Source organism: Narcine bancroftii, chromosome 9 (genome assembly GCF_036971445.1).
Source record: "Narcine bancroftii isolate sNarBan1 chromosome 9, sNarBan1.hap1, whole genome shotgun sequence".
NCBI lineage: Eukaryota > Metazoa > Chordata > Chondrichthyes > Torpediniformes > Narcinidae > Narcine > Narcine bancroftii.
In genome coordinates, this window is record NC_091477.1 from 112157024 (window position 1) to 112180154 (window position 23131).

Sequence of the window (23131 nt, forward strand, 5' to 3'; positions counted from 1 at the left end):
GAGAAAGATGCTGGGGAATAGAGCAGAATGATATATATGGCTTTCAATGGATCATATTACTGAATGCATCATGCACATGAGAAATTGGAAAGACACATCTGGAACAGAATCTCTTCCTTGAAGTAGGAAGAGAGGTCATTTCAGGTGATTCTCTTGTTTTGATAGATAAAAATGAATCCAGACATGTGTGACTCACTGCATTCCCACACCTCCAATTCAGCTGGATGATGGGGATTGTTCCATGAATGTGTTGTCCATGAATTCAAATATTTTTGCTAACACAAGGTGAAGTGCAAAATATCAGTAAAACTATTAAAACAAATTAAACATATTGTTTAAAAATTAACAGCTCTTTTGCTTAAAGCTATTCAAACTATGCACTAGGATGGTTCTTAAGATGGGACTATAAAGTATATAACATGCATTAAAATCTTCCCCTCCTGTTACTAACCTGTAACGTAAGGCTGAAAAACTTTAGACACCAATGAGTTTGCAGTTTTCAAATTTTCTGGAGTGCATTTGCCAGATTCCAAGCCAAACGACATTCCCATACGTTTCAGGACTTCAATATCGTCATGAATCTCAAAGGTGTTGTCAAAGTTGAATAGATATTCGAACCTGATATAATTTGAAAATCAAAACACAGAGCAATTAGGATCATCGAACATTGCAGCACAGAAACAGCCCCTTCACCCTTCTAGTCTGTGCCAAATTATTTTTCTGCCTAGTTCCACTGACCTGCACCCAGTCCATTGCCCTCCATACCCTTCCCATCCACGTACCTGCCCAAATTCTTAAATGTGAAAATTTAACCCGCATTCACCTCTTCAGCTGGCAACTCGATCCACACTCCGACCACTCTCTGTGTGAAGTTTCCCCTCATGTTCCCCCCAAACTTATCCCCTTTCACCCTTTACCCAAGTCCTCTGGTTTGCATCTCACCTAATGTCAGTGGAAAAAGCCTACTTGCATTTACTATATCGATACCCCTCATAATTTTGTATACCTCTATCAAATCTCCCTTATTCTTCTACAGTCCAGGGAATATAGTTCTGATCTGTTTAACCTTTCCCTGTAACTCAGTTCCTGAAGTCCCGCAACATCCTAATAAATCTTCAGTGCACTCCTTCAATATTATTGATAAATTTCCTGTAGTAAGGTGACCAAAACTGCACAATTAGTTACAAATTCCCACAAATTACATTTTCACAATCATTTGTGTTTTATAATGCAAAATGTAAGAGGGGTGGCACAGTTAGTGTTGGGTTTAGCACAACGCTACTACTGTGCCAGTGACCTGGGTTCAAATCTTGCATTGTCCATAAGGAGTTTGTATGTTCTCCCTGTGTCTGCTTGGGTTTCCTTGGGGTGCTCCGGTTTCCTTTCACATTCCAAAGACGTAGAGGATTCGTTTAATTCAGCAATTCTCAATGGGAGTCCTACTGCCCCCCCCCCCCCCCCACCCCTACTCAGGGGACACAGTACATTTCAGTATAAGCCTTGTTTTTTGTTCCTCACATAACACCAATATTTTTTATATTTTTATATAGTCAGTAGGTGAGAAGTATGGAAGAAACCACAACTTGACTACTTCGCAGGGAAGGGGGACCATAAACTTTGAGCAGAATTAAGGGAGGCTGGGGGAAGTTGCCGAAAAAATGTTGAGAATGGCAAATTTAATTGGTCATATGGGTGGCGCAGACTCGCGAGTCTGAAGGGACTGTGGCCCTGCTGCATCTTTGAATTTTAAAAAATTAAATATAGAATATCAGATTGAGGTTGAAATATGTCTTTAGTCATATTTAGTCTAAGGTGACAAGAGCATTACCAAGTACAAAATGTAGTCAATCTTCTCATTTGCATTGGTTTGATCACTGGAGAGGTTTGGAGTAGAATTTTACCCAGAGTTATTTATTGTATAGCTCTTTTTAAAAAAAAACTCACCAGGAGTTTAAATTCTGGGATGACAAAGGTAAACGGATCCCAGACAAGAGGTAGGAGATTGCTAATCACGATGCTCCAGGAAACAGGAGTGGAGCAGATGAGCTTTTTCTGTCCGTGTTGTTATTTATGTCAACCATTCTGGTTGTAAACTAATCAGCACTGGGTAACTTGACAGCATCTGATGACTAAGTTTAATAAAATTCTGTCAACAACTCAATAGAGTACAAAAATGAGAAGATCATCACAGCAACCATTCTGTTGACCTCAAGGAAGTTCCATGAGAGCAGAAACTTGGTTTTTTTGTCTGACATCATGCAGTGAGGCAAAAGGAGACCCGAATGTTCCATAAATAATCAAATGTGCAAAGTCGTTTCATCTTTAAAGGTAAAAATATACAAATACACCAGAAACATACATTTTGCATCAATACCTTTCAGCACGTCCTTTGACTGTGCAAAAACACAATCTACTGTGGGAATGCAGTGTTTCAAGCAGTTGGGGGTGGGGCAGGGTGATGAAATTATCAATTTTGGGTTGAAACTGAGCATCAAAACCATCAAATTGCTCTCCATCCACTGATGCTGCTCAACCTGCTGAGTTCCTCCATTTTTTTTGCTCAACATCCCAGCATCTTGTGACTCATCTTTGTCTCCTCAGCCTATTCTCTTTGTTTTTATTATTCTGAATCCAACCACTTTCCAAAGTAACCAACAATTTTGCCATTATTATCTTTCACTCTTGCTTAAAAATGGCTTCTAATAGGAATTACTTTCAAATCAGAAATTTTTTTTGGCCAATCAAAACAAAATGTAGAAATTATGGGTGGCATAGCAGTTAATGCAACGCTGTTATGGTGCCAGCAACTGTTGCTGCCTCTATGTTCTCCCTGTGTCTGCGTGGGTTTCATCTGTCCATTCAAACATGTACCGGGGGCAGTAGGTCAATTGGGTGGCATGGGCTCGTGGGCCAAAAGGGCCTGCTAGTGTGCTGTATATCTAAATTAAAAAATGAGAGTAGTACATTACAGAGGGATATGATAGAATGTTCTGTGGAAATTGGACGCATGTCAACATTATAGAAAACTTTCTCTTTTCAGCTGAACACGTAGTTTTGCAGTGACATCTGAATTAAGGGAAGAACACAATGATAACCTGAACAGGAAATCCATTATGCTGTGACACATCTCAAATAATGTGGCATGAAAGCAAAGTTAAGAAGAATAAACAGACTGAGCATTAAGTAGGTTAAAATGAACTTCCCATGAATGCCCCTTGTTTCGGTACAAGGTACTCACTTATCGCTGGAGATGCTGCAATCGATGACGGTCTTTTTGCTCGTGTTGACTATGATGAAAGGCAACTGAATAGTGGAGTTTGGTGCAGGGGGGCTCTGTGTCTCTTGTTCCAATTGTCGGTTCCTCTGTACTAGATTTTTGAATGCTATTTGCTTTAAGAAACAGGAGGGAAATAAAGCTTTAATTTCTCATCACGTCTGAAAAATAAATTAAAAAGCATGGAGTGGTGTAAGATTTAAAACAAAATCAAATTGGAATATTTAAAATAAAAATAAGACCAGAATAAAAACATTAAAAACCAAAAGGAAATCACACAAAATAATTACTGCAGTAGATCAAAAAGGGAGGAATGAATGCAGGTAGCTCAACAATTGTGTAATTACAAACATCGCCCAGTGAACAGTCACACACTGATGCTTGAAAAGCATTAATTAGAATGACACTGGGAACTAGTGGTTTATTATGTAGCCAATCAATTAAAAGTACTTTGTGCCAGGATGTTGATCTTCCAACATCTCACTTTTATGACGCCATTGGTTTATATTTAAATAAATTAAGACTGTGCAACAAAGAGTGATTCGTTTTTTTTTAGCCAAGTCTGTCATCTAATTCATCCATGAAGTGATTTAAAAAAAAACTGGATGGTGAAGCAAGAGAAGTATCAAAAAGTCAGAAACTTCTTTGTGAATGACAAATCATGGAATGATTCAATACATATTATTTAAGGTTATTGGTCTACTCCCTCGCCTAGTCTGTATCTTGTTTTCAAAATATAAAGGTAAAGGATCCATTATTGTCACGTAATACTACATTTAGAATGTTACATACATGAAATTCTTTAACGTTTATCTACTGTAAAGCAGACAAAAGAATTGCCATTTTGTCCAGCGCCCCTCACAGAAACCTACAGCACCTGGTGTTCCGAGGCAGTCCCCCTTCCAAGATCTGACCAGGCCTGAGCTTGCTTATCTTCTGAGATCAGACAATCTCAGGCATATTCAGGCTATTTGGCTTCTGCCTAATATAATTGTCAAATAAAACATGCATAGGTCGGCTTCTGCCACTCCTCCTCAAATCATCCCACAATCCAATTATTTAATTTAGACTTACACCATGGTAACAGGCCATTCCCATGAGTCTGTGCCACCCAATTAACCCACAAACCCGGTAAGTTTTGAATGGTGGGAGGAAACCAGAGACCCGAGGGAAAACCCATGCAGACAAGGGGAGAATGTACAAACGCCTTACAGACAGCACGGAATCCGAACCCTGGCCCCGATCGTTGGTGCTGTAAAGGCATTGCACTAACTGCTACGTCAACCATGCCACCCTAATTATACTCCACATAAAGTTTGCCTGTCAGGACGAAAAGGAGGAACCTGGGAGACCCCCCTACTGGAAGGTGACCCCATTCAGTGGACCAGTGAGGGGCTCAGTGACTGATGGACCCATACAGACTGCAACTTGCGGTCGAAGGACTCACAGTGGCTGCAGCTTACTAGAGACTGGCTCTTGGGAACTAGGTATCAGAACCAGGATTCCTGACTGATTCAGAGGTTTGGATCTGGAGCTCAGGTCGTCAATGGATTGGTCTGTGCGTCTGCTGGAGCTCTGGAGGCAAATCCCTGGACTGCCTTTTGCTTCACTTTCTGGGGGAAATCGGGCAAATTTAATGACACTTTTTGTCTGCCTTTACGACAGGCAAAAGTTGATGCATATCCATGACTATTATATCTTTATTATTCTATGAAATAAAGGAATCTTGAATATTAGACTTTTTTCTACCCTTGATCGAAATGACAAAAATTTGTCCAACATTTATGATTAAATAGAGGGCATCATTAGCCAGGAATTTTGAATACAACATTCCATATTTCTCAATGGCACAGAAAGCTCATCATACCTACACCAGCTCTCAGGGAAATCCCATTCCTCTTTCAGTTGCTTCAACTTAGTTTTCTTTAACATGGTCATTAACACCTCACCCAACCCATTAAATTTTCTTACCCCTCATGTAAACCAGGGGTAAAATATAGTTATCATTTAACCAACCAATATTTAATGTTGAAAATGCAGGACAAAGCAAAAGTTGAAAAAGCTGCTCGGCCAATTTTTTGTTGTTGTCATGCACCACCAGATTGGTTCACAAACATAAGCTGGCAAAGAAGCTGAAGGAGAAAAATTAATTTCTGTTTATTGCAGAATTCACCAAATTTTGTGACTTCATGACAATAAATTCTGATTCTCATTTGGATTGGCTGTGAAATGGACCAATGAGAGGACACCACCTAGAAACCAGGCATTGCCTTTCAAAGGGTGGCAAGGTTAGCATAGAATTCAGCGCAACACTGATACAGTGTCAGCGATTGGCACTGGGGTTTGAATCCCGCGCTGGCTGTAAGGAGTTTGTATGTTCTTCCCATGTCTGCGTGGGTTTCCTCTGGATGCTCCAGTTTCCTCCTACTGTTCAAAATGTACCGGGATTGTAGGTCATTTGGGTGTAATTGGGCGGCGGGGCTCATGGGACGAAAGGGCCTGTTACCGTGCTGATGCCCATTTCAAAAATAATTACAGTAGTAACTTGAACTGCGTAAATTTCTTTATCATAAAAAAACAGTCGAATTAAAATATTTAGACATTCAAATGTAGGTATATGCCATTAGCCCCACTGAGTGCAATATAGCTTCAGACTGAGCATTTCCATCAGTCCCATTGCCCCTTTAGATCAACAACTTGCTCTTTCCGAAATGCCCATCAAGTTCCAAGTGATTCTTTTGCATTTACCTATAACTAGGGGTATTTTACATTTGACGATTTAAGCCACCAGGCAGGTCTTTGGGATCTAGGAAGAAACCAGACACCTCAGTGGAACCCAGATGTGTGTATACAGTATGGTAATAGATAATTTCTGCCTACGAGCCCATGCCGCCCAATTACATCCAATGAACCTACAACCCATGATATATTTTAGAGGGTGGGAGGAAACCAGAGCACTTGGATGAAACCCACGCAGACACAGGGCGAACATACAAACTCCATAAAGACAGGGCCAGATTCGAACCTGGGTTTCTGGCTCTGTAACAGCTTTGTGTTAACCGCTATGCCACCCTTGCTGATGGGAAGATGCAAATTCCAAACAAACAGCATTAAGATCAGGATGGAACCAGATTCTCTGGAACCCTGAGGGAGCAGGGCTAACTGCTGTGTCCATGTTATCTCTGATGTACAGCGCCTTTCACAAAAACTTTTTTTTTTTAGTACTTCACTGAGGGAGAATTGTAAAAACCCATTAAAGGGAATATTGGAGGTAACAAGTGGATTGTTGTTTTTTAGACGGGTAATAAAGTTCAGTATTAAACCAGCATGTTTGAAATTTGAGGAGTAAATCTGGAGACAGTTTCAGTGTGAGAAGGAAGATGGAAGAGCTCAGGGGAATAGTTAGACATAATTTGTAAATTTAGAAAATTTTCTCAAGGGTGGTCCAAAAGTAACAATGACATAAGACAGAGTCCTCTACTCACACTCTCAGCCAAGGAACATGCTGTGCAGTGTTAAGAATATGAATAGTAAACCTGGTGAATGGGCCAAGGAAACATAACTTACAATCTCCATATTATTAATGTACGTACATTAGTGGATTTGTCTTTCAATAGATAGTTGTAATCCTATTTTTAACAGGCTACAAATGAGAGATATGAGTATATATAACTGTTCTGTGGTAATTGTCGAATTTGTTTCATTTTATTTCCATGTTCAAGCATTATTCCTTCAAGCTCAACTTCATCTGATACACACCAATTCACAATATCCTGGCTTCGTTAATTTACCCTCTTCATCTTTACTCTGGTTTAAGGGTTTAAAGGCTTAATTATGCACACAAGCCGCATCAATTTAATTAATCAAGCAAACTTCCAAGCAGATTTTCTATGGAGACGTTTGTTACCTGCAGAATTAATTCTTCTAGTTGAGCCCTCTTTTGTTTGATTCGTTCTATTCGCCTCTGTTTCTCCACCTGAAAATTGGACAGTTGCCATGAACACAAAATGACACATGACCTTATTTTGGACCTATTCCAAACGGATGGAGTGAAAACACCAATGGAATAGACACTGTAATATTGTAAACTCACTGGCTCTAGCCCTTGTAACTGCACCCGAAGGCTCAGAACCGCCTGAAATTTGGCAACAGCGCAACTTGATGAGGAAGGTGCAATGTACAGATTAAAGGGGGCAACAGAAAATGTGGGAAGACATCTGTGGGAAAATGCAACCCAGGGAATGTCTCAAATTGATGCGATTTAATTAGAATCTTTGATCCAAATCTTCAACTTTGTTTCTTTCTTCACAAGTATCACTCGACTTGCTGAGCATTTTCAGTTTTTATTTCAGATTTCCACCATCAGTGGTGTTTTCAAGTCAAGTTTATTGTCATCTGATTGTACAAGTACAACCCGATGAAACGGCGTTCTCTGGTCCTCTGTGCAAAACAAAAAGCAAACAGCCAGACATAACACATATCCACAAACAACATATGTAGGACAAGCATTTCATATATACAAATAAATAAATAAATATTGCTTCATGAAAATGAGAGTCTCGGAGCAATTTATTTGGTCGCTCAACATTCTCACTGCCCTTGGGAAGAAGCTGATCCTCAGCCAGGTGGTGCTGGCTCTAATATTCCTGTATCTCTTCCCCACGTGCATTTTGAGAGTATTTTTCCAAAGTATATGAAGTCTGGCTTATAGACCAGTGAAATGGGCAGCAAAAGCGAAGCTCCAAAGAATATTAACGCTCTAGTGATCAATAAAGTGTTCTTGATAAATGCTGGCAAACATTGCTCCACACCTTGCCATCTTACCCAAGATGGTAAAACATTAATTCAACATCGAACACCAGCTTTCCCAATCTCAAAGGTAATCAGAATTTTTTAAAAAACCCAGCCCCATAACTTCACATTTTGGTGCTTGGCACTTCCTTTGCCTCGGGCCCACTCATTCAACTTGTCCACGGCTCTGTGGAGCCTCTTTGCATTCTAATCATTACTCACGTTCCCATTTAGTTTTATGTCATCAGTAAGAACAGCAAATTAAAACAGAAACTGAATTTCAAACAAATGATTGCTGCTGGACTTTTATCTAAGATACTGGCAAGTGAAATGGGAGAAACTAAACCAAGCAGGTACAGAGAGAAGATGAATGATATTTGCAGAGCCTTAAGATTTTATTTTTAGTGCTAGCCTTTTGAGGTCATCACTGCACTGGTTGAGTCTGCATGTTTATTTCCTCTTCCCTAATCTGAACATCATCCAGCATACAAGCCTTTCTATTCTGAGCTCACCTTGGAGCAAAGAACAATGTGCTGGAGGAACTCAGCAGTCAAGCAGAATTGGTGGTCACTTTGAGGCCTGACCCGTGCATCAAGACAAAATCCAACATCTTTCACCATCTATTTGTCTCAGTAACATGTTTAAGTTGGGGACACGCCCATGCCTTTGGAATCCTCTTGATTATTGAGGACATCGACACAAGGCAGTGTCTTCAAAAAGCAGCCTCGATCCTCAAAGATCCTCACCACCCAGGCCAGGCCCTCTTCACTCTGCTACCATTGGGAAAAAGGTTCAGGAGCCTAAAGACGAGCACTCAACGGCACAAGGACAGCTTCTTCCCTGCTGCCATCAGATTCCTGAACGAACTAAAGACACTGCCTTACTTTTTGTGCACCATTATCTTAATTTTTAATTTTTAGCAATGTTGTAAGATGGTTATAATATGAATGCCTGCACTAATAATGCTGCCACAATCATTGAATTTCAACACTTGTTCATGATAGTAAATTCTGATTCTGAAACTCAGATTGAGTATGATGGGCAGCAGCTGAGACCATGAGACTTGAGGGTACCTGGGAGTAGCGGCACAGGGCATCAGAAACAGATGAACACCCAGCCAGTGAGAAAAAGAAGCCTGGGAGAGGACCCTATGAGGCAGAGGACCAAAGCAGTGTACCAGGCTGAGAGACTTACACCATGCTGCAGGTAATCTGCTTGTGGGATCCAGGTATCAGGATCTGGATTGGTGAGGGTTCCAATGGTGATCAGCGCCTTGGGCGCTGACAGATTTCTGATCGTATCAGGAGTTCAGAACCAGGGGTCTCGGAGGGACTTGGAACTCGGGCATGTTGCTGGAACAGACAGGAAGTGATGACATCACAGGAGGTGGCAGCTAACATCTCTTGATATAGATGCAGGACTGGTGGAGCCTGTTTGTGTGCCTTTACAAGGCAAATAAAGAAAAACAAATGATGTATTTCATGTGCATGACAAGAATATTGAATCTTGACCATGAGAACATTCTGCAGGATGGAACCTTCTAAATCTTTAAGATATGGGAGGAGGCAAGAATCTTATCTCATTAGATGACTCTTTAAACAGTCAGTTTTGAACACTGAAGTGAAACTTGAGCTCAAGTACTACTCACTTAGCTAGCTGGATACAATAATACTGAATACAGTATATACTCATGTAATCATCGAGCTTCAGGGTCCAAATTTTTGGTTTAAATTTGGCGAAGTTGACTTTTACAAAGATCATACTTTTGACCATGGTAAGAACCTGCATCATTCAAGGCTTTGGGAGCTCGGATGGCTGGAATCAGGGACTAAGTCCACATTCAGGGCGTCAGCAGCTTGGATGAATGGACGGTCAAGGCCAAAAATAGGGGAACTTTTACACGAGATATAAAGACAATGTGCAATATTGAGCTCAAAAAGTGGGGGGTCAACTTTTACTCAGGATCGACTTTTACTTGGTATGAACCAAAAAGAAACAAAAGGAGAGAGAGAGAGAAAAAAAAACAAGAAGACAGCTTGTTTGGCCCTCTTAAGATATTATGAGGCTGGTTTGGTTCAATTATTGAAGCAGTACAGTCTGATTTGCTCAGGCTAAACCACACAGTGATATTTCTGATACATACAAGATTACACTTCAGTCCAATTCATTTCACCCCACCTCAAGATTCTGGAATTCCTGAGCAGAATTTGTGGGAAGCCCAATCCATCGAATTTCTTTCTTCGCCTTTGAAATTATGTTCATAGCCATCAGCACATTTAGTGCATCGTAAACACGACGCCGAATGTTCTTCTGATCATATACCTGCTGAAAAAGAGTGTGGAGAAACAAACCAGCTCAGATCATTAAAGAATTCTACAAGAAATTTGGAAAAGCAAGAACAAATGGTTTCATGGTTTTATGTTGCACCATATTTCAACCTTTTATAACATTGATAGCACTTCAATCAGAAATAGTTTTTTTTTCCTCTTTAAACCAGCAGTTTCATTGAAATTGAAGTAGTGGGCAATATTATTTGAGTTTAATTCATCAATCAAGTTCAATGCACTGCATGGCAAAGTCTTCTTAGCAGCTCTGCCTTTAGCAGTGGAAGGCAAACAGAAAATAAACCTACATTACTGCAGATATGCTACAGCCTTGTCCCTCCGCACCGTCCTGTTTCATCTGAAGAACAACACCTCTGACTTCAGGTTGGCGTTTAACACAATCATTCCCCATTAGCTCGCAGTGAAGTTGTCCTTGCTGGGACTCAACCTCCCTCTTTTGTAATTGGATTCTGGACTTCCTAATTTAAACACCACAGCTTCTCTGGGTTGGCACAGAACGTTGAGCACTAGCGCAGAGCACTGGCACCCCTCAGGGCTGTGCGCTTAGCCCGGTCCTGTTCACGTGACCAACCCATGACCACAACGCCAATTCCAGCTCCAACAGAGTCATCATTTGCAGATGGCACAACGGTAGTTGGCCAAATCAGCAACAAGGAGACACACACCAGAGGAGAGATGGAATATCTTGAACAACCGGAGTATCAGTATGGACAAAATGAAGATGATCATTGTGAACTTCAAGAGGACCAGGTCAACTGCCCTCCACCTCGCATTAATAATTCGGTAGTGGAGAAAGTAGAGAGTGTCAAGTTCCTCACTGTCCTCTTAAGAAGTGACCTATCCTGACATAAAACTTCTCACTTGTCAGGAAGGCGCAACGATGATTGCACTTCCTGAGAGAACTGAGGCAGGCAACGCTACTAGCCACCATCCAATCAACTTTCTACAGGAGTTCTATCAAGAGTGTCCTGGCCAACTGCATCACAGTGTGGTATGTTTACTGTAGAGCATTGGATCGGACGTCAATCCATACGACCAAAAGAGCAAAGGATCAATGGGGTCACCCTCCCTTCCATCGTTGGGATGTCAAAAGAGGGCTCACAAAATCATTGAGGACTCTTACCACCCCGCACACAGAATCTTTCAGCTGCTCCTGTCAGGAAGAGATTCAGGAGGATCAGAGCTAGAGCCACCAAGCTGAGGAGCAGTTTCTTCCTATAGGCAGTGAAACTGTTGAACGACTTATGAACTGCTCATACAAAACCTCCATGAATCAACTATTTATTTAACAATTATATTTATTTTAATATTTGTATACAAGTACTGTGCATATGCATCATTTTGTCAGTATGTGTATTATGTCTGTATGTACGTTTGCAGTGTGTTGCATTGAGGACCAAAGACTGCCGTTTCATCAGGTCGCACTTGTACAGTCAGATGATAAGTAAACGAATTTGAGATGATCTTTTTAACCAGTGAATTCCTCAATAAAGAGGTGTGACTGGAGGATATCACCCAAGATACACCAAGAGTGGGTTGCCCATAATATGGGCAAAGAGTGGAGTTTGGGTGAGAGGCTGACTGTCATCACAAATGAATCAAGAAGCAGCAACATCAGTGATGAGGTTTTTTAAAGAGTGGATAGAATGGCTAAGACAAGGGTAGATGTCGATATAGTAGCGACACTTGGTAGAATTTGTGACAAAGAGAATAGGGTATTGAAACTCATTTTAGGATTAACATGATATCAACTTTCAAGACATAATAATTAAACTCAAGTTAGTGATTAGGGGATCGCAAATGGAAATGGTACTGAGCTTGTGACATCTAAAAGCAGGGAGCTTATTTTGAACCTTTATAAAGCACTGTTAGACCGTAAATGGGAGCACTGCATCAACTCCCTTTAGGAATGATTTGATGTCCTGCAGAGGGGGCATAAAAATTTACAAGAATTGTTCCAGAAACGAGATTTCATGATAAGGTTTCACTATATACTTGTCTTATTCTTCTCAGATGGTTGACGGGAGATTTAATAGTTCTATAAGAATGTGTGCTGGGTTAAATTGGCCGGGTAGAGACAAGATGTTCTCATTAGTTCAAGACTTGACAGCTCAAATTTAAAATGGTAGATAAAAGATACACAGGGAAAATTGCAGAATTTAATTGGAGGCCATTCAGCCCACCATGTAGGATCCAGTGAAACAATGGAGGTGGAAATGAGCAGGCCAGGGGCAAGCAATGCAAGGGCAAGTTGTGGAACAGTTGCAGCACAGAAGGCCATTAAACAAATGAGACTGTGCTGATGGCAAGTTGGGATGGAGGAAATTGGAAAAATGAACAAGCTGCAAATCCTGGCTCAAGAATCATGATGTCTCAAACACACATAAAACAGTATAAATATATCACCATCCCGGTTAAACACATATCCATCTTCTCTCATAATCTGCAAATCATACATGATTGATGGCCATACAGGCAGATTAAGGAGAATTCAATTCAAATATTGAATTTTATGCAAGCTCACATCTGTACCTCCAAAAACCAGGAGTGGCTTACCAGGCCATTGTTTAGTGGATTGTTCTGTACTAGAAAATAATTACAGGTTTAGAATAGTTCCTTTCATTTAAATCCCAGGATGCGAGGAAAATATTTTTCATGCAGACAGTAGATGTGATTTGAAATTCACTTTCTCCAGGAATGGTGGAAACTGAATCAACTGGGGTTCTCATAGTGGAAGAGAATATATATTTGAGAAAATAATTTACAAGACTTTGTGCAAAGAGCAGAAAATGCTTCATTACAAAGCAGCACAACTCACTGGGATGAATGTTCCTCCCCATGCAATAATAACTCCAGAATTTCACTTTATAATTCTGATGCAAGATATTACTCATCTCAGAATAGTTGTTGGATAACACATGATAGTGGAGTGTAGATGAGAGTACAGGGATGGGCAGTTTCAAGAGTAATTGGTACCAAATGTTGAGAACATACCAGATACACATACCATGGTTCAGAAGATAACATTTAAGTTTATTTGACACATTGTTCATACCGAATATACTCAAGTAATCGTCAAATTTTTTGGACATTTTGAGCCAAAAAAAAAAGGGAGGGTCAACTTTTATAAGGGTCAAACTTTTGACCTGTGACATTCAACATGTAGGTGCGCTCGGATGACCAGGACTGGGTGGTAAGTCAACGGCTGGGAAGCACAGTGGGCTGGGGCGAGAATCCACGGTTGGGAACTCAGATGCACAGTTGGCCAGAACGAAGAACCATGGTCGAGACCTCGGATGCATAGGCGACTGGGGTGCTAGGAGTTTGGATATGCAGACAGCCGGGGTGAGGATCCGCGGTTGGGGCCAAAAAATAAGGGGGGGGGGGGGGAGATTGACTTTTACATGGGTCGTATAAAAACACCCAATTTTTGGGCCCAAAAAAAGTGGGGGGAGTAGATATGGTAGTACTCTGGGCAGAGTTCTTCTGCAAGCAGTCTAATAACTTAGCTCTAACATGTAGAATGAAAGTGTACAGTTACAAAGAAAATAAAACGAGAGCAGTATGAAAACACTGTTTATGGGTGCAAGGAAAAAAAAAACACCATCTTTCAGCCTGTTGGTGTGTGCTTTCACAGTCTTGAGCCCACTTCCTGAAGAGAGAAGAGAGTGCACCCTGAATACAATGGGTTTTCCAGTATGTTGGCTGTCTTTCCTGGGAAGTGGGAATTTAGTGGGAGTTTAGGGAGGGGAGAGGTGCTTGAGTGACTTTCTGAGCTACATTTATAACCTTCTGCAGCTTCTTCCAATCTTCAGCCGATTGTCTTCCATACTGCATTGTGATACACCCAACAAATATGCTTTAATGTAAAGGTTGTTGAGAAACAAGGGAGCTGCGCCAAATTCCCTTAGGAAACCCAATGAGGAGGAAACCAAGGGCAGGTCCTGGAGTTCTTCGGAAGTCACAGTGAAGATGCTAGAAACAGAAGCCATTGCTGGAGATTCATTAACCAGAATTAGTTAGGAAAGAGTAACACAGACAGCTCAGGAATGTCTCACGAATTTGAGTCTCGACTCTCCAAAACATAATAATTACAGGATTAGTGAGGAGCTTTTACATCAAAGATAACACTTTTACAAGAAATTCTGAAAATGTTTTTATACAAAGAGGAAACAGGAAGGTAGCAGAGCAGGTTATATAGCAAATAGGATTTTGTGCTTCGTAAATAAAGGCAAAAAATAACGAAGATGATTACATCCAGTTTTGGTCCTTGCACGTCAGGAAAGATGCATGGAAGGATTTAACAGAAATAAATCATGGGAGGAGAGATTTTGCTTCCGAGAACATGGGGTTGCTTTCCTTGGAGCAGAGGAAATAGGACAAAAACTATGACAGGATTGATAGAGTGAACAATACTATTCTCAAAACACTAGGATAATATACAAAAGCAAAGGTGATGCAGATTTCATTGCATCTTATAAGTAAGAACAGAATAAATATTTGAGCAAATAATAATTCAGAGCCAACATGAAAGAGAAGTTGAATCAGACTGCAGGGTCTGGTCCATCAAGAGCTGTCACAGGCTAAGACAGTACCTTCCAAATCTTTACAAGCTGGAAGGACAAGGGCAGCAAGATTGTAGGAGCAATACCACCTGGAAATTGCCCTCCAATTCATGCACCATCCTAAAATGAAAAAATATTGCCATTCTTTTAACGTTGCAAAGTCATTATCCTGGAACTCCCAGCATTGGAGGTATACTCACTCCTCAAGAACTTCAGCAGTTGAGAAAGTCACCACCCTATCAATAGGGATCGCAGTTAAAATTAAAAGCAGCTTACCCTACCATGTCCACATTATTGGAATGAATAAATAAAAGTCCTATGATTTTCAGGGAAAAATACTTTGTACAGTGGCACTCAGAATGAGACTGATTAAATGCTTACACATGAAATTCAGCCACCCAAATGCATTTAAAAGGTAGCAAAGTTTTTAAAGAGATATATATGGTTTAAAAGATGAGGAGGAATCACAAATACCTTCACTGTGTGAGCTTTATCAGGTTTTACTTAAAAAAATGTCATAGAGATTAATAGATCTGCTCAGAATAGATTTGATTCAGTGTCCACTTACAGAATCCGATGAGATGTGGTTATTGGAATTGCTGAACTCGGCCACCAACTCATCAGCCACTTCATTGTAGGAAGTTGTTCCTTTCCGTTGCACCTTCTCACACACTTTCATTGAAAAATGTCGTAGCCCCTTTCCATTCTTTTCTCCTTTCTTGCTTCGTTTACTGAAAGAAAAATACCAGTAACTTTTAAACTACTCTATTAAGGTTTATTTTATGTATGCCACAGAGAAAAAGTATGGGTGAAGTCAAAAGTATATCTATTTCACTCGTTTGCAACTCTAAGCACCATTTAATTCTGCTCTTTTAAGGAAAAAGAAATTTTCACTCCTCAGCCTCTGTATTTATTTCAAGTGAATTACATATCAGTTCCTAGTTTCAGTGAATGCTGAAGGCGTGCTGCATTGTCAGAGGTACCAAGCTTCAGAGTACATGGTAAAATGAATTCCTGCTCAGAGAGAAGAGAAAAATGTCTTGAAACGAGGAAGTCGGCAGATGCTGTGATTGTAGTAAGTACACAAAAGTGCTGTAGGAAGTCAGCATCTCCTGCAGGGCCCATAGAGGAGGCAGGGATACATCACCAAAGGGCCTAAGCCCTTCACCAAGGTATTAACAAAAATTGGGCAGGTGTCAGAATGAAAAGGTTGGGGGGCGGGAAGAGAAGAAGGGAAGTAGGGGTAGGAAGAAGGGAAGTAGGGGTAGGAGCTGGATGAGCAGAGGAAGAGAGAGAGAGATAGACAGACTAGGGTAGGGAAGCTGGAGGAAAAGAGACGTGGGATAGGGAACAAGGGTGTCTAACGGAAAACAGTTAAGTCGATGTTAACGCCGTCTGGTTGGTGGTGTCGCTCCTCCAATTTGCAGGTGATCTCAGTGGGACAGACATGTCGGCATGGGAATGGGCCGGGGAACTGAAATGGGTTGCCACTGGGAGATCCCGGCTACTACAGTAAAGCGAAGATGCTCAACAAAGCCATGTGCAAGACTGCATCCAGTGAAAAACAATGTCTTGTTGCTATTCTACTTTTACCTGCTGTTCACCTCCCAATCAACCCAATCCAACCTATATTAGCTGATCATACCCCATGTGCTAAGCTTTTGGGAACCTGTGGTGAGGAAATTGCCTCCTGCATTTGATACAAAACAACTGCAACAGCACTTTAAAAATAATCATTTGGCTGCTGAGCATTTTGCACGATCAGTGAATGCAAAAGGCGCAAGATAAAAGCAAGTTTGTTTTCTTTTCAATTGCATTACCTCTCATCTGCATTAAAATAGCTCTGTCACTAGTCTGCCCATTCTGCCAATGTATCTTGGATTTCATGAAGGCTTTATCAAATGTTCTAAATTGCAGGTTGTGAGAGAACACATTAGAATAATCGCTGACACTTCTTTCCAATTTGCACAAAATTGCTGGATGCAACTAGCCGACTGAACATCGGTGAGACCAAGCAACCAATTTACAGAACTCCAGTTCTGTCCACAATGGAGTGAAACACAAAAACCTACAGAAACTGATTGTAGTAAAAACACACAGAAAAATGCTGGAGGAAGTAGCTGGGAGACGGGTTAAGTTGTTCCAGCATTTCTGTGTGTTTTTACTCTATCTATAATGGCCATCTTGAGTTCCCAGTTGTTTTCATATCATTTCAACTCCCTTTCACGCTCCCACATCAAGTTGTCCAATTCCATTTACGTTTACAGATAACATCAGCGGCACAGGCCAGATTTCAAACAAGGATGAAAAAGAGTATAGGAAAGAGATAAGGAGTAGAGTGGCACGGTTTGAGTATAACAACCTCTCCCACAATGTCAGCAAAATGAAGGAGGTGGTCACTGATTTCAGGAAATGCAGAGGAGTACATGCCCCAGTATATATCAATGGTGCTGAGGTGGAGAAGATGGAGTGCTTCATAGATCACCAACAACCTGTCCTGGTCTAACAATATTGATGTTAGAAATAAATTAGCACATCAGAGTCTCTACTTTCTTAGAAGTATGATGACATTTGGCATGTTCCCAGGGCCTATTTAATGGTACACCAAAGAAAGGATCCTGACCAGAAACCGTTCAGTCTGATGCAGGAACTGCACTGCCTGAGACAGCAAATAAAACTGCAGAAAGTGGTAAACACAGCTCTCAACATCAGGAAAAACAACCTCCCGTCCATCAACTCCGTCTGTTCCTCTGGCTGTCTTAAGAGAGCTTCTAAAATATTAAAGGACTCACCCCACCATCTTCTCCCCCATTCTATCTGGCAGAAGATCTACATGGTTGCGATTTAATCTCACTGTTGTCAGGCTCTTGAAAAAAATCTTACATTGGCCTGCTTATACGTTCTCACATAGTTGCACAGTAAAATCCCCGTTATCTGGAATTCAAGCAACTGGCAAAGAAAAATTGGAAAATAAAATAAATTGGCACCCCCACCAAGCTGTCAGTTCACCAATCACCACAACACGGAATCTCTAGAAAATTCACTTATCTGGCATCTACCAATCACCATAGGTGCTGGATACCAGGGTTTGTTTTAAAACTGTATTTTTCTCTATTTATTCCAATCACTGCACTATTTATTTGACTGTTGTAACACTGCTCCCTACACAGCTGTCTTATTCGTTTGTCCATTTATTTATTAGTTATCATTCTTGGTAAAGATAAAAGTTCCATTATTGTCATGTTACATTCATGAAATTCTTTAACTTTTGTCTTCCGTAAGACAAACAGAATCACCACTTTGTCCAGCACCCCGCACACTTGTGGCACGAGTTGGATTGGTTGGGCATCAGACAAAATAAAGTTTTTTACTGTTTTTCAGTAAATGTGACAATAAAACATATCATGCTTTTCAGTTTCTCCACTGCCACAAATTAGATAAACACCACTCGTGGACCACCTCAGCAGCCAGTGGTCTGAATGTGGAATTTTATAATTTCAGTCAACACACACCCCATGTTCCTTTCTCACACTCACCAGTGCACCCTACTTCTCTTTCCCTTGGTCCACTTCTTCCAACTATCCTCTAACCACCCCCCCACCCCACATTAACACACTCAACACCCAGCCACACCTGATTCCATCTGCATAACACCCACATAATTGTTGACCTGGGTTTCTTCCCTCATGGTTCTTCTCCCCCTCCCACATTTGGTTCCATCTTCCTATCATCCCTCCCTTACCTATTTCCACCTGTTACCTACCCAGTCTTTGCCTCTACCCTTCCCATCTGGTTCCGTCTGCCTAAATCCTCCCCATCTCCTTATTTATTCTCACTTGTCATCCAAGGTCCTTTGTTCCTCCAACTCAACTCTGCCCCCCCCCACCCCCCACAGCTCCATCTGCCAATCATCCCCCCCTTATTTGGTCACACCCAACCCTCTCACTTCTACATACTGGCTTTCTTCTCTCAACACACTGTCCTCATCCAAGGTCTTGACCCATAATGTCTACCATTCTTTTGCCTCTACATCTGTTAATTCTTCCACTGAAATCTTCCAGCAATATATATATTTTACTTTATTGTATCCATGTTACCATTCAATAACATAATACAAAATGACTGCACTTCAGTTTCATGATTGTCAATTCTCTTTCAAATACCTTGACACCTTTTATCGGCCATTTAAATTTCTGTAGTGAGCCAAATAAATTATGAACATAACAACAGCAATTGCCTCAGTTGGTATGCATTAAAATTAAAATAAATACATGTATTTAACATAAACAAACAGTTACACAGTATTGACTTGTTCCCTTCCTCATTGGTACTGAGGAGCTCTTTATTTATGCACGTCAGGTTACAAGCAAGTGCGCCAATGTACTTCACAGACAAAATGAAACGAACAAGTAGTTTGCGTCATGGCCCACAATTTCTAATGAGCCATATTCCCACGTGGTTTCACACAAAGAGAAACAGATTGGTTGATTTTGTTTTGCTAATTTACATGGTGAGAAAGCAGATTGCAGTGTCCATTATTAAGCGTGTGATAAAAAGATCCTTAGTTACAAAGGCACCCATAGAGTTATTCAGCCTCCGTTCAGTCCGATGGATCCATGCTAGCCAAGACACTTACCTTCGCTTGTCTCCTTTGATTGCATTTGGTTTATATATCCTCCAAACCAGTCCTATCCGTATACCATATATACATTGTAAAAGTCAACCTCCTATTTTTGACCAAAAATTCAGAATTTTCCATTTTAAAAGTTGACTCTAGTTTCTCAATTCGGCCTCACCCATCACCTAACCCCTGGCTGCCCGCCCATCAGAACTCCAGATGCCTCAGACGAAGCAGATACTTACCGCAGTCTCAACCTTCCCCATGGTAGGTAGGATGTGTGTTTTGATGTGCAGACTTGTTATTGTTACATTAATTCATTGTGTTTTTGTCCATTATTCGTTTAGAGCAGTGGTTTACAAACTTTTTCTTTCCACCTACGTACCACTTTATGTGCCATAGGTGCTCTGTGATTGGTAAGGGATTTCTTAAGGATGTGGGGGGGGAAGGTTGAGAGCCACTGCTCTAGACCAATTGTTACTGAAATATTTTTCTTGAGAAAAATGGTCATTGGAGTTCTGAAACCATGCACATAATGAGTCAATGAGGTACGATTAAAACAGTGGTTTTTAAACTTTTTCTTTCTACTCACATCCCACCTTAAGCAAAATCTTACTAATCACAAAGCACCTATGTCATAGGGATGGCTTAAGGTGGTGTGTGAGTGGAAAGAAAACATTTGAAAACCACTGGTTAAGAGATCATTTGGACTTGCTACTGATATTGTATTTTGGATTCTAGTGTGGATTTCAACCAACCCCTCAAAAGTTGACCCATAAATTTAATATTAAAAATTATCTAAACCTTTCCTTTAGAGAATGGGAGAAAAAAGGGATTAAAAGAATAGAAAATTGTTTTTCAGGAAATAGATTATTATCCTTTGAACAAATGAAAGATAAATACAATATAACTCAAGATACAGCGCTGGCATATTACCAATTGAGATCCTACTTGAAGGATAAATTAGGAAGCAGTCTGAGTTTGCCAGAGGGAAATAACTTTGAATATGTGATTACAGATACAATGATAATCAAAAGATTTATAACAAATATGTATATTAAACTGCAAGAAAAGGAGAATGAGGAAACAAATGGTAAAACTAAACAAAAATGGGAACAAGATTTAAATATAAAGATAAAAAAGGAAACATGGGAGAAGTTATGCTCTGGAACGATGAGAAATACAATAAATACGAGGTTACGTATGATACAATATAACTGGATAGACAGGCTAGACATTACACCTCAAAAGTTAAATAAATGGGACCCAACAGTATCTGATAGATGTTTTCGATGTAAAAAAGAAATGGGAACAACAATTCATGCAATCTGGACATGTGAGCAAGTAGAAAAATTTTGGGAAGATCTAAATCAGAGATTAAATAAAATAACAGAAAACAATATACCAAAGAATCCAGAGATCTTCTTCCTAAGTAACATAAAAAACAAAGAATTTGGAATTGATTTGGAGGATGCACAAAAAAGATTTGTTAAGATAGCTCTAGCCGTAGCAAAAAAATGTATTATGTCAACCTGGAAATTGGAAGATAATTTGAAAATACAACAATGGTATATAGAAATGAATAAATGTATTCCATTAGAAAAAATAACATATAGTTTAAGAAATAATATTGAAATATTCGAACAAATATGGGAGCCTTACATGAAACACAATAGCGAAAACCTACCGGGGACAATCACTACCTAAGTTAACGGAAGGAAAAGGAAATGAAAAGAATGGACTCAGTGGAATTTCTGGTGTATTTTTATTGAATGACAACATTGTCTGACTGGTTTAATGTATCCTAGATTTTGTACCTTAAATGGACGGGAGGGGGGATGTAGGGAGGGTGGGATGGGAGGGGGGGGGGGAGAAAATGGCACTGTATATGTGTGAAAAGGAAAAAGTGTGTATCATGGTTAATGTGATTTATGGTGTGAAAAATAAAAAATTAAATTAAAAAAAATTATCTACAAATTTTGACTTTTTACGAGTATATACAGTTCTTATCCAAGTATCATAGAAAATTGTAATTGTACCTACTTCTATCATATGTTCTTGGCCGCTCACTTCACATTTCCACTACACTCTGTGTGGGAGAAGTTGCTCATCAGGTCCCTTTCATATCTTTCTCCCTAACAATATGAGCTCTAGATATAGACTCCCCTAACCTGGGAAAAAGTGTGATTGTTCATCCTATCTACTCTCCTCCTTATGTAAAAAAACCTCTACAAGGTCACCCCGAGGATCCAGGGAAAGAAGTCCCAGCCTGTCCAGTCTCTCCTCGTACATCCTGTGCCAATCATATCATATATAACAATTAGCGTGTGGAAACAGACCATATCAGCCCTTCTAGTCCGCACTGATTTAAGTGAACTCCACTAGTATCACCTAACTGCTCCCTGCCCAGAACCCTCCAACCCCCTCACAACCACGTAGTCATCCATCCTCCTCATAAATGATAAAACTGACCCTCTTGCAACCACCTCTTCCGGAAGATCATTCCACTCAGCTACCATTCTCTGAGTGAAGAAGCTTCCTCTCATGTTACCCCCTAACCCTGAACTTATGACTCCTCATTCCAATCTCTCCTACCCTCAAGGGGAAGAGCCTATTCACATCGACTCTCCTCATAATTTTATATGCCTCTATCAAATCCCCCCTCAACCTTCTACGCTCCAATGAATAAAGACCTAGTCTACTCAATATTTCTCAGTATTCTAGATACTGCAATCCAGGCAACATTTTAGTAAATTTTCTTTGCACCCTCTCTACCTTATTGATATCCTTCCTATAATTTGGAGACCAGAACTGCACACGATATTCCAAACCTGGCCTCACCAATGCCTTGAACAGTCTCAACATCACCTCCCAGCTCCTATATTATATGCTATGATTTATAAAGGCCAGCATGCCAAAAGCCTTCTTCACCACCCTATCTACATGAAAGTCCACTTTCAAAGAATGATAAACTGAAATTCCAAGATCTCTCTGTTCCTCTGCATTCCTCAATGTCCCTCCCCTTCACCGAATATGTCCTGTTTTGAAAAAACCCACCCAATATCTCATACGACCAAACCAATTTTTTTTCAGTGAGCTCACCCTAGATTCCATGTAATTCAACCTTCCAGACCAGCTTACAATGAGGGACCTAGTCAAAGGCCTTGCTAAAGTCCATGTAGACAATGTCTACCACGCTGTCCTTATAATCTGCTCGATTTCCTCTTCAATAAACCCAATCAAATAAGTGAGACACGATTTCCCACACACAAAGCCATGCCGATTATCAACGCTTGCCTTTCATTTTCCAATTTTTGAGAAAATAATATCAAATACATATGATATAAAGTTCAGGTAAAAGTAAATTAAAATTATAGACAGTAAACAACAATAAACAAGATACAGATGATCCATGTTATCAATAAAAAGGAAAAAAAAAACAAAAAAAAAAAACACATAACTAATCTAATTTCTAACTCCAACCTATTTATATGAGCAATTCCAATCAGAACCAGGCATCAACTACTAAATGCTTGCC

At 40.2% G+C, this 23131-nt stretch overlaps 1 protein-coding gene across 6 annotated transcripts in view; it reads right to left on the reverse strand.

Annotated features, from left to right (window-relative positions):
* LOC138742653 (transcription factor Dp-2-like) overlaps positions 1-23131 on the reverse strand; it is a 183411-nt gene that overhangs the window by 16122 nt on the left and 144158 nt on the right. For 5 of the 6 annotated variants that reach the window (XM_069897351.1, XM_069897353.1, XM_069897349.1 and 2 more), the window contains 5 exons: positions 15544-15706; positions 10244-10390; positions 7182-7250; positions 3239-3390; positions 452-618 (listed from right to left, as the gene is read on the reverse strand). In XM_069897351.1, coding sequence (XP_069753452.1) covers positions 452-618; positions 3239-3390; positions 7182-7250; positions 10244-10390; positions 15544-15706 — 698 coding nt within the window. The remainder of the gene's footprint in view (positions 1-451; positions 619-3238; positions 3391-7181; positions 7251-10243; positions 10391-15543; positions 15707-23131) is intronic. The other variant, XM_069897350.1, reaches the window with a different exon arrangement.